Source organism: Cyprinus carpio, chromosome B22, assembly GCF_018340385.1.
Source record: "Cyprinus carpio isolate SPL01 chromosome B22, ASM1834038v1, whole genome shotgun sequence".
NCBI lineage: Eukaryota > Metazoa > Chordata > Actinopteri > Cypriniformes > Cyprinidae > Cyprinus > Cyprinus carpio.
In genome coordinates this window covers 18,241,734-18,254,658 of record NC_056618.1, presented here as the reverse complement: position 1 = coordinate 18,254,658, position 12,925 = coordinate 18,241,734, and the positions used below count along the sequence as shown (strand labels likewise).

The following is a 12,925-nucleotide window of genomic DNA, read 5'->3' as shown; positions in this document are numbered from 1 at the left end:
AGGTACTTGTAAGAAATTACTTTGCAACCGTTAAAAGCGTAATATAGCCTAATAAAATAAATAAAATATAAACGTAATACAGACATACTACATTCACCACGTTGTCACTGTTATGTGACCTTACTGACCAACAAGGGTTAGTTGCTTCGCTTCTCTTCGTCTTAAAACCCATACTTGTAGTCTTTCCTCTTGAGTACTTGTATTACATGACATATTTCCTTTATTTGGCTCAAGTGTTTGATGAAGCGTCGAAACCACAAGTGTGTGTAGAATTTCTGATTTCCTTACGGGACACAGTTACAGTGTTGTTAAAGTACTAGTTCACACAAAGCTTCATTTACACATTTTGATTTTCAATAATTTGCATTCCCTTAAATGTCTGATCTTCAGTCCCTAATTAACAAATGACAAGTGGGATAATTGTGGCAATTAAGTGATTAAGTCAGCAGTTGCAGATGTTTTACAAAATGCACTGCAGCAATAAAATGTGTAGCACTTTACTATTTACAACTAAATTATATGAAATATTAATTTAACTTGCACTGGAAATACTCTCTGTTCATTATACGTGGGCATATTTGCGACGCCTCTGGGCAGTTATTTTAGGCATCAAAAACCAACTCATATCTACCAGAAAGGGGAAATCCTGACATTTCAAAAACTGCTTACCTCATTCAACTTTAAAATATATATTTAAACTCTGCAATAATGCTATTCCTTATCCTCAAACAGAATTAAATGCAGCATACATTGAAAATGTACCCAATCTTATTGTAAACAATTCATCCATAAATACAGCATGTTTCATTATTTTTTTTTCTTGTAATATTTAATAAAAATGCCATAACAGGACCTTCCAGTGAAAATGACATCTCTCTGGTGACATATGCCAGACGTCTCCAAACATCAGCCAGAAAAATTTAAATAACCGGAGCTTTGGGTGTCTTGTCCCTCATATTTATTTCCATGATAAAGCAACAGAATGTATAGCACACAGCATAAATGAGTACACCCCCTCTAAAACTTAACAAATTCAGCAATTACTCTTTACTTAGGACACATGTTAGGGTTCTTTGGAGATATAATGTTCCAACAAGCCTGCTTGATCAATTACCAAAGAAGAATGCCAAAATTATTCAGCAAAATACGATTTTCTTATGAAAGTGATAAAATGTTGTGTTGCAAAAATGAGTACACCCTCCTGAAAGTTACTAAATAATAAAAAACAAAATGTATAGGTTTAAGGTTATTTTTGATCAACAGGTAGGTATATTTGACCAAAACGTTTAAAGACAAGTAATTTCCTGACAAATTAAAAGTGTAGTATAGCCCACTCATACTCAGACTTAATGCTGGCAGCAGTGGAAGCACTTGGGAGAGAACTGACAGGTGACTTATTTCTTAGCACAAAAGAGGACAATGGTGCAAGAGGAATACCAAATTATTGTTTTAAGTGTGAAAATGTAACATAAGTAACACCACCATTCAAAAACTATGGACTTGTGATAAGGCTCCTGAAATACTCAGGTCTTCACTTTAAGTTTTCATTTAGTGACGAGTGAATTTTTGATAGAAAAAGAGCAGGAGGAATAACATGCAAGTGTCTCAGAGCCGGCAAAAGCTATGAAAAGAGTGACACTTCATCTCACAGAGTAAGACGTAGCCTGCAGAAGTGACATGCATGCTTGTTTATCCACACCAGAACTACCGACTGCAGCCAAAGCACAATAAACTCATTTAACCTCTTCCAAGGCCCAAAACAGAGACTTCTAGGAATCCATATTCTGGTCTCAAGAGACCAAGTCAATCATTTCGGATTCAAAAGCATCCAAAATGTTCTGGTGTTGCTAGAGGAGGAGTACAGTGAGAAGTGCTTGGTACCCACAGTGTCAGTGACGTTCAGTGCTCCAGTCCTCGAAACAGAAGATGCTACCCTCCCCTCATTCCCTGCATTATTGGGCATTTTTTCAGCATGACAATGAAGATATTCATTCTCCTGAGGTGAAAATCCTTCAGTGGACATGTATTTCACTCAATCTTAACGCTCTTGAGCAGCTTTGGGGGATTCTGTAGAGACGAGATGAGCAAAACTCCCCATTAAAGACCAGAGCATTTAAGGACGTCGTCCAGGAGTTAAACAGGACAGATGTGAAAATTTGTCATGATCTTGTACACTCAGTGCCAAGAAGGGTCCGAGCAGCATACTTTAAGTTCTGGAGGACATGCTAAGTACTAGAATATTATACAGTTTCTGAATTAAATCTGTGTTGTAATTTCTTTATTCATTCATTTATTTCAAAATTGTTTGATTTTTTTATTTTACATTAAAGTATTTGTTTGTATTTTGTTGTTTTTATTAAGCATATGTTTAATATTTTTCAATTTTGCCATCTTTCCATGAAATATATCAGTGATCATTAAGAAAATATATCTTTTACATTTATTCAGAGGGGGTGTACTCATTTATGCGGTGCACTGTAAATAACTTTGATTTTATTAGTAACACAGCACATGAGTGTGAATGACGCAATGTCTCGTAGGTGGCTGATTCACTATGAAACGTGGGAACTGTCTTCACTGAACTTTTCACTCCTTCCCTCACTGTAGCCGCCTAATCTTGTCTACTTTCACATCTCAGATTAGCATATGTGAACACGTTCATTGAAATGAATAAGATCGAAAGTATGATTCATTTATTCAAAAGATTAAATAGACACTGAAAAGTCCAAAATTAGGATATGCCCACAAGAAGGACGCAACACGACAGAAATGTCCAAATTAAGGCATGATCGGACAATGAAATGCTCCTTGGGTCATTAGGGTTACTTGCAAATGATGCATATTAACTGTAAATGACTTTAATAGAATTAAGCCAAAGGATTAAAGTTGGTTGTTGATTGGCTGCATCCAAAATTGCATACTTTCCTACTATATAGTAGGCCAAAAACAGTATGTTTCACAGTATCTATCTACAAAGTACCTGACCTACTTCTGGTAAGATTCTGAAGTATGCACCTGATAGACACTTTATTAGAAGATAAAGTTTTTAGATTTTAATTCAAAATTGCACGGTAAAAAAAAGTAAATATAGCCTACATCAGTGAATCATTCACAAAAATGTGCAATTGAAAATAAACAGGGTGATTTTTCATCTAATGCCAACTTTAAGTGTACCGGAGACTGAAGTATTGGTGATTTCACATGCAATTCATCACAGAAATTATTAAAGTCTTTAAGCTTTGGCATACAAACAGTGTGTGTATTTTTAGTTCCGACATTTGCAATAAAGAAAATAAACGGTGAAGCAAAGAAAACAAAAATAAATAGGAGACTGGGGCCCCAGGTAGCTGTTTTCTAGTCCCCAAAACCAGCTTACGACCAGACCTACAGTTTTAAAATGTATTAGCAGACTTTAGTTTTAGTCTTATCCATAACGGCTCCAGTATGGGAGGGGTATGTATTGATTGTGAGATCCAGATTGAGACAGAACTGCTGTCCGTTATTCAGACACTGATTCTCATTGCTGTGAGAGCAACGTCGTGTGTTGTGCGTCGTGTTATTTCGTGATATTACACTCGAAAACATTAATCATTCATCCCGTGTTTACGCTCTAGACGTCACAGGCTTAGCAGCCTCGTGGTTAACAGTTAAACCTGTAAAATAAGCGGAACTGGTCTTAACTGTGCCTACAGCAGGGCTCGTAAGACCTGTAGGCGTCTTCTCAAATTCCCACATCCGCGCTGAACGAGCCATTGAAGCGGAAGAGCTGTGCCATGGCGTCCACCGTCCCGGTTCTCCTGCTCCTGTCTGCGGTTTTATTCACGGCGACATTCGGTAAGTGTCTAAAATACCCAAAGAAACGGCCTCTTAGCGTTCAAACTTGTTCTTGTTGACGATGTGTCCGGGTAAACCGACCTCTGCTAAGTATACAGCTGGATCTGTCCTGAGAAAACAAACGACATGAAAAGCGCTGGCACGTATTCTGTTGTTCTGCTATGTGCTAAAGCATGACTTTTCTGTGCCATTTGTAATAATTTTTTTTTATTATTATTATTATTTTTGTGTGTGTGTGTGTGTGTGTGTGTGTGTGTGGTATTCTAAAAATTATTTTTCGAAGTAAACAAAAAGATTATTGGAGTACGTTTTACTAAAAATGTTTGAGCCTTTCTACTTACAAATTTCACACGTAATTCAGTGTGCTTGCAATTATTTATTTATTTTTTATTTCTACACCGAGTTTTTCAGTGTAGTTAATATATGGATATTGTTTGTAATCTGTTTAAGTATCCAGTGCAAATTTTTGCATGAGTTTTGTGTAGGCTATATGAAATGTCTGATCATTATGAAGTCTTACGAAGTTTCCGTGTATTTGAAAACATCTGAAATGTGATGCATTTCCCCATACCACAAGAGTCTAAAATCAGCTCACAACAAGTGATGCAATACAGCTTTCAGGAATTACTTAATAAATGTAATTATGTTGTTCCAATTCTTATTATTTTCTTGCGTAAAACACAAGAGGACGTTTTGCAGAAATCTGTGCTGCTCATTTACATACAAGAAAAACAGATAGTTATTTACTCTATCAAACCCTTAAAAGCCATAAAAGTAGCATTAAAATAATCTAAATGACTATATTCTAAGTCATATTCCAACTACTTGGGTTTGAGTGACCTGACATCGAATAAAAGATAGCAAGATTTTAATTTGTGGTTAAACAACCCCTATAATATATGTTTGGACAAAATGTCATTTATTTCTTGTCTTTTTGCTTCTGTTTAGCCGACGATGACTGCAAAAGCTACATTACCAGCACTGGTGTGCTGAAGCCCTCCATTAAATGTGGGTATTTTGAATTCTGTTGTGGGACGTGTGATGATCGATCCTGCTGCTCCAATCCATTGAGGAAGTTATCCGAAGATGCTCAAGAGGACTGTTTTTTGTGAGCAGTTTTACTTCTCTCATGTTAGAAAAAATGTATTTCATAGTTTCATACGGACAAGAGTGCACCAGCTGCTGCTTACTCTTTCTGTGTCGCTTGCATCACCAAACTAGGTTTTGGAAATAATGACTTCCTAAACACAATCCCCATTTTTGTTTGACTGGATAAATAGATTGTGATGCCGTTGGTTGAGTTCAAGTCCCAGTGCTGCGATATTCGGGATGTTTAGAGTTTTGTTTGTGTTTTTAAAGGGATTGCGTCTGCGTTTTTTAATAAGATTGTGATTAGGTCATATATGAACCATTGAAGTGTGTTTCTAACGTGTCTTTTTTCATATTCTGTCCTAAAGCAATGATTATAAGTCTATTGCTGTCGGTGTGACAGTAGCGGGGATCGTGATCTTAATCATTATGTTCATCGTCTGCTGCGTCTGCCCCTGCTGCTGCCTCTACAAAATGTGCCGAACACCCAGACGTAAGTGTCTGCCATTGCAGATTGCATCCATTCTTGTTCTTTTTTTAAAATTTGAGACATGCTATAATTGGACGGGGGGTCGTGTTCTATGTTTAAATGTGAAGCCAATGGAAAATATTTGGCAGTTTCTCAAACTGAATCTCACTAAATCCATGTTAATTGCAGCATTATTTCCATGTAAAATATAGTAAAAGTCTCTAATATTTTAAACCAAATGAAAGTCAAAAGGTCTGAACGTGTTACAGTGAGAATGTTTTTATGCATAATATATTAACTATTGGGTCAAAATATGACCTGGGCATGTTTTGTCCGACTGACCCATGTGTAAGACACTTTTTACCACAAGTTTAGACTTTCTCTGACCTTGTAGCCTATGCTGCAAATGCTGGAATGTTTCTTCTGAGAGTGGAAAAACTGAGTATTGGAGCATGCTGGGATTCCCCACCCAGTCTGACTCACTGTGTGCACAGCAACCACAAGCGGGAGGAAGCGCCCATGTGCTACAGGAAGAGGCCTACAGTGTCTGTAGTCACTGTTAATGATTGTGTGTCACAAGATGCTCACATGACAGCTGGCGTCTCACCTTCAGAATGTCTGTTTTAAACATTAAGTTACGTAGGGGAAAGAACTTCGAAGTGTTTTGGCTTCCCACTCTGGGAACTAGCAATGAAAGTACCCTTCTTAAAGCGACAGTGCACCCTTTCTTTTAAGTTCTTAAAAGTGTGTTCATCATATAAAAGACTCGCTGGTAAATTCACTGACCTGCTGAAATTTTCAACCTGTTTGTTATTTTAGTATCACTGAGATACTATTAGGCTATAGTTTTTCATTAATATTTTGAAGTAGTTTTTATACTTTTTTTCTTGTGTTTCATTTTTATTAGTTTTTAATGTTTATACAGATTTTATTCAGTTTTAGTTATTTTAGCACATCAAGTTAAACTAAATGAAAATTAGATTTTTTTTTTTTTATATTAAAAATATTTTATTTTTTTTTTTATAAATAAAGTTTTTATTTTTTTTTTAACACTGTGGTTAACTACAGTAACCCTGGCTGGAAATATGTTGTTGGTTGTATGTGAGGTTGCAGAACAGCATTTCTTCACAGGGTGGATTGGTTTTATTTTCAGTTAACATGAACGATATTCTTTAGGGTTGTTGTAAAGTTTACAATTTACAATTGTGATATAGTTTACCTTTTTTTAACAGAGCTACATGATATAGCCAGTGCTGATATCTGTAGCAGGGTGGCTAATATAATACCAATATTTATATAACATAATGGTGTGGCTTCTGCTGCTTCTGTGAGAAATCACTCTAGAAGTCTTGAGGTTTTGATCCCAGAAGATCAAAGATAATGAAGCTTAGAGACTGTCCCCGAGTCTGCGTCTGCACACTCATTTATACAGTTTGTCCAAGGGATGGACGATCCGACTACTCAGCAGTCCTACACTTATTCACTTATATATGTGCATTTCTAATTTCACCATTTAACGGCGAAGAGGAGGTACTGCTGTTGTTGTTGTTTCATACATTTATTTGGCCGCCCTTCTTTATTTGGTTAAAAAAAAGACAAAGAGGAACTACAGCTGTAATTGTGGTTGCAGACATTATCTGGCCTACATAATATATATATATATGTATGTATATATATATATATACACATAAAAAAGTGGTAAAGTTTTATATTTGAGGTTCTCTAATGTTAAGGAGTTCTGAAGGATCATGTGATACTGGAGTAATGATGCTGGAAATTCAGCTTTGAATCACAGGAATAAATCATTTTTAAAATATTTTAAAACTAAAACAATTAAATTGATAATATTTCATAATAGTACTGTTTTTACTATTATCTCTTGGCAAATACATTTATTTTTTGGTCAAATATAGGATTTATTTATGATAATTTAGAATTGTTTTTATTTATGGTATTATTTAAGAATTTTTGATTGGTGATAATAATAGAATTTTTTAAGTGGTATTGTATAATTACTGTATTCATGTTTGTTTGCCTTTGATTGTTTCTACAGCTGTTATGGGAGCAACGACCACTACAGTCGTAAACACCACAGTACCTCAGCAGCCTGTTGTGCAGGGAGGTCAGTACCCGCCGTACCAGCCCATACCGTCTCAGGCCGGGTACGCCGGCACGCCAGCTTATGGAGGACAACCCATGCCTACAGGACCATATCAGGGCCAGCCATATCAAGCGGGACCACCACCCCCATATCAGCAGACCGGTAAGATCGCACAAGAGGAAAGTTCAGGTCAGCTGGGCAGTATATACAAAAATGCATGATGATTTTGCTGTAAATGCTGTGAATGTTGCAAGTTTTTATTTGGCAATGATCTGTCATCACGTAGTTTAGCAATCCTTCATTGTCTCAATGACTTGTGTTCTGAGTATGACACTTGTTAAGAATCATATTCAAGTATTGAATTCCAGATATTGTGACTTGATTGGATGATTCATTCTGTGTTCTTGTTCAGAAAAATGTTTGCTTGTGAACATTTACGGTGATGTACTTTTTTCTTTTAACTTTGTTATTGTGCCCTGGCTGTTTGAGCACAAAACCATATCTGTGAAGTTACGACAGAGACATGTCTTTCTTGTTAAGGTCAATGTCTTACGGTGATCTTTGTGTTGGCACTGAAAAAAATGTTGGTTGTTGGGCATATGCGAATACTAGAGCATAAATTCTATACTTTCACAAAAGGGGTGGTGGATATCTTTTACTTGTTATTGGTAATGTACTTGGTTTACATGTTTTTATACTGTTTGTAGTCATGCACTTGGCATTAAGTGATTTTACTGCTTAGATAGTTCTGTCTTGTGTATACAAAACAAAGGTTCTTCGTAGTTATGTTTGAGCACAAACCATATCTGCAAAGTTACGACAGAGACATCGTCTTTTAAAATTAAGGTAGTTTAATGTCTACACTGAACAAAAAAATAGAGACATCGTCTTTTAAAATTAAGGTAAAAACAAATGTCATTTCTACATTAAATAATTTAGTTCAGGCAAGAATTTTAAAAAAGATTAATTTCTATATTGGTACACAATTTAAGCTTGTAGAAATTAAAATTTGAACTTAAGTATATTTTACTTGGACTTTATTGGTACACATTTGTTTATGTTTACAAGGATTCTTTAAGTAAATATCAAAGTTATGATCCTGTTGTTCCCATCATGCACTGGGGCATGAATAATTAATAAGCTTATATTGTGCTGTCATTGTGTATCATGTACAAAGGTCTCTGTTTATTTAGGTAATAACTCTATTGAGTAGACATTATCTTAAAAAGGATCGCAAGCTGTCTACTTGCTTACTTAGATGTTTGTAAGTGAACCACATGCTTTAATAGCTTGATGTTTTTTTTCTTCAGTGCTATATTGTTTGAGTAGCCTGTGACTGTGTGAAATTTACTTGAGTTAACATAACATAATTAAGTAGAAATTACTCATCGAACTGTAACTGGCCATGTTAATGTCTTATTTTCTTCGCTAATTTTACAGAACTTAGTTTAAGTAGATTTGACTTAGTTTCATACTTAATTTACTTTAAAAATGTACAAAAAACGGCCTTTTTTGTTGTGCAAAAAAAAAAAAAACTTTTTAAGTAGATTCGACTTAGTTCCATACTTATATTTTGGTTTAAAAATGTATAATTAGTTGTTTAAATAAAATCGTGCCCCCAGGAACATTCAACAAAGTCTTTCACACAAGTTTGTTAAAAACATACACAAGTTACAAACACAGTCTGTTATGTCTGTGAACGTAAACAGCTGGGAAAGACATCGCATTTTTATATTAGATCTACGTATTACGCGACAGCAGCGTAATACACAGTACAGGAGCCTGAAAAGTGCTCTATAAATAATATTACAAAAAAAAAAAATTCCCTATAGTGCTGTCTACGCTGTTAATATGACCCAAACAATAAAATAAAAGCAGATAGTCACTCACTCCTCTGGACTCAACAACTTCTATCGCTGTAATAAGATGACATTTCTTACATGAATGCTGCTTTGAAATGCTCCTAGCTGAAGATAAACATAGCGGATAGTGTGCGGCTCACTCGGGGGGGGGGGGGGGTTAGCTGAAAATACGGCAGTGTCTGTCACCAATCGTGGGTGGGGGCTGGTAAAGTGTGATGTTCATTTTATTTATAAAAGCCCCAAAGAGTCAATTATTTTACAACATTAAATTGTTTAAAAATAACATTTTTCATATAAAAATGTCCATAAATCTTGCGTCAACTGTTACTGTACCTACTTTTTCTTTAAATGGGTGGCATTATCTCCCACATCTATCATCACTTTCTGTCACTGATGAGACCTGAAGCACTGAAAAGTTGTTTGTGTTTCTACTTTTTCTTTAAATGGGTGGCATTATCTCCCACATCTATCAAGTGAATTTTGCTTTATAGAGATGCCCTTTTGACATTTTGTAAAATTGTTTTTTTTTATTTTTGAATTTTATTTTTTTTTTGTTTTTGTATTTTTTGTTTTTAATATTCTGTATGAAAATTTTGTTAAAATGAAAAGAAAAAAAAAAAAAAATTAAACCATTTCGTAGCAGTTTTTTTACACTAAAGTTTGGGGTTGGTAAGATTTTTTGTGTTTGAAAGAAGTGTCTTATGCTTGCCAAGCCTGCATTTATCTTGATTAAGATATTTGTTTTAAAATGTTGAAAATGTTGTCCTCGTTATGATTTATTTTTGTATTTTTTTTGTTATTGTTTTTGATTATAAAGTTTGAGATTGTTATGTTAATAGTTTGTTTATTATTGATTCTAATATGATGATTTACTGCGCAAGAAATGGTTTTTATTAATATTAATGTTGAAACAGTTAATATTTTTGTGAAACAGATTTTTTTTTCAGGATTCTTTTGATAAATAGAAAGTTTAAAAGAACAGCATTTATTTGAAAAACAAATCTTTTGTAACATTCTAAAGGAAATATTTACTCTTACTTTTGATAAATTTAATGGATCCTTGCTGAATATAAGTATTCATTTCTTAAAACCCATAACCCCAAACTTTTGAATCATAGCATTAAAATAACAAGTATAACTGATTTAGGGTTCAATTTGCTTGCTAGAATCTAAAAATAATTGCATGGTTTTCATTATAAAGTTTCGCTCTACATTGAAATTGAAAAAAAAAGGGTGTGTGGGATAGAGGTTTCATCGACTTATAGTGAAGCTGTAATTCTGCATGTGTTTCCAGGAGGCCCAGGATATCCTGTTTCCTACAGCCAGGCTGCGTATGATGGTGGGCAGGCTGCGTACCCCATACAACCACCAGTTCAGCCCGGCTTCGCTCACACACCACCCCCACCAACAGACTAGCTCGACTCAACCGGCTTACAACCCCGCCTACATGGAGCAACCAAAGACCGGCTACTAAACCACAACCTGGATTGTTGATTGTTACGTAGTTTTATCCTACAATTGCGCAGTGTACATCTACTGTTGACGGCATCCTCTAATAAATCTGGGTCAGGAATTAAATGATCAGCGTTCGCTATCATTGTGTGCTTGTGGTGCTATCATTGTTTTCTCTACACTTAATTTTATATAAATATATTTTTATTTACTCCAGCCATTGTGCATGACTCCAAGCCATATAATGCTTTTTTGTCCACCAAGCAAAAGGGAATATGTTTTATCAGCCTCAGAACTGACAATATGATACGTCTTGAAATGCCTTAAATATCACCAGCTTTATTTTATCCTGGGAATTTGCACAAAACGTCGACACTTTATCAGTTGGTGCATTTGAATAACGCCAGCATGCTGTTTAGATGTTTTCACGATTCACGTAGCATTCAGGTTTATGAATTTGTGAATGTTTGTAACAGTGTCCTCATGCTCAGAGATCCAGAATATGCCTTATTTAATGCAGCTTTTGCAGGCCAAATTACATGTGGACCCCTTAAACACAACGTTCCCACTGTGTGTTTCGGATAATTTTATGTTATTTGGGTTTTGGATGTTGTAGAAATTCCATGTTTATGAAGGGAGGCGTCAACACATTTTGTATGTTTCCCTTGTGAACTCTTTCCTTGAGGGTCTGAAAAGGATTTGAATATTGCTGTGTGAGGAAAGCATGGCCGTAATACGGTCCTGACTGGAAGCCAAATGACTTTAAATAATGTGAAACACTTGTTTTTAAACATTTAGTAAAAGCCACTGAAGGTCAGAAAGAGGGTGAAATTGTAAGATGTTTGGCTGCTTTGTTTTGGTTCTCTGGAAAATGCTGCGACATGTTCTTCCATGTTATGAAGTTAGGGTCATAGGTACAATCTTCTACAGATTCCTGTTGGGTGTGTCAGGTCACATTTTTGAGATATTCTTGGTTTATTAACTGTATTGTATGTTAAAACTGATCTTTGTTTTACGTTAAAATGTTCTATGTATTCAAGCATCTCCATGTTTGCAACCGCAAATAAAAATAAATTGTGCTGGAATCACTGTTAAATTGTCAGACATTCTCATTTCACATATTAGGCAGAACATTTGTTTACCTACACAGGAAGTTAAAGGGTTTAGAGGAAGTGAGCATACTCGTGTTGTTGAATAATTCTAATTAAAAACTATTTTCGCTTCAAGATACTTTGGTCATCTTGAGAAAGTACACAACACTCCATGTAGCTTCTTGAAACCGCAGACGTCTTAAATTTGTAAATTCATTACCTTATTTTACTATGCAGCGCTCTTGATGATTCTGATTGGTCAATAGCAGGATTCAGCCATTTCCCAATTTTTAATAGCAATGCCGTTAATCAGTACCCTGAGCTGAAAAACAAAGTCCCTTTCAATGTCTTTGCTGAAGCCGATGCTACATTCAAGTCTGTATTATCACTCCGCAGCATTGCAGTCGTTCTCAAACTTCCTGAAAACTGCAGTTGTAAAGACCCTCCTGAAAAAGAGCAATCTTGATAACACCATATTGAGCAATTATAGACCAATATCAAATCTTTCTTTTATAAGCAAGATTATTGAAAAGGTTGTTTTTAATCAGCTTAACTACTACTTAAACTCAAATGGATACCTGGACAATCTTCAATCTGGTTTCCGACCGCATCACAGCACAGAGACAGCGCTCAAAGATAATAAATGATATTCGCTTAAATTCTGATTCTGGAAAAATATCAGTGCTGGTATTACTAGATCTCAGTGCTGCGTTTGACACTGTCGATCATAACATATTTCTACAGAGACTGGTAGCTAGATCTTTGGGCTTTCTGGGATGGTACTCAAGTGGTTCAGGTCATACTTAGAAGGGAGAGGCTATTATGTGAGTATAGGAGGGTCTAAGTCTAAGTGGACGTCCATGACATGCGGAGTCCCACAAGGCTCAATTCTTGCACCGCTCTTGTTTAGCCTGTATATGCTCCCACTAAGTCAAATAATGAGAAAGAACCAAATCACCAAATTCACAGCTATGCTGATGATACACAGATTTACCTAGCCTTATCGCCAAATGACTACAGCCCCATT

General features: G+C 35.6%; 1 protein-coding gene across 2 annotated transcripts; it reads left to right on the top strand.

The window, feature by feature from the left end:
- The first annotated feature begins 3,454 nt into the window (after nucleotides 1–3,454).
- On the top strand, nucleotides 3,455–11,062 carry LOC109092827 (protein shisa-5-like). 2 transcript variants are annotated; one of them, XM_042749277.1, is made up of 5 exons: nucleotides 3,464–3,834; nucleotides 4,783–4,942; nucleotides 5,292–5,416; nucleotides 7,446–7,655; nucleotides 10,650–11,062. In XM_042749277.1, the coding sequence occupies exons 1-5, from the start codon at nucleotides 3,774–3,776 to the stop codon at nucleotides 10,769–10,771; spliced, it is 678 nt and encodes a 225-aa protein (XP_042605211.1). In that variant the 5' UTR covers nucleotides 3,464–3,773; the 3' UTR covers nucleotides 10,772–11,062. The 2 variants fall into 2 exon arrangements, with proteins under 2 accessions (XP_042605212.1, XP_042605211.1); XM_042749278.1 differs by lacking the exons at nucleotides 7,446–7,655; nucleotides 10,650–11,062 and adding an exon at nucleotides 5,787–6,224 and having other exon boundaries at nucleotides 3,455–3,834.
- The last annotated feature ends 1,863 nt before the right edge of the window (nucleotides 11,063–12,925 follow it).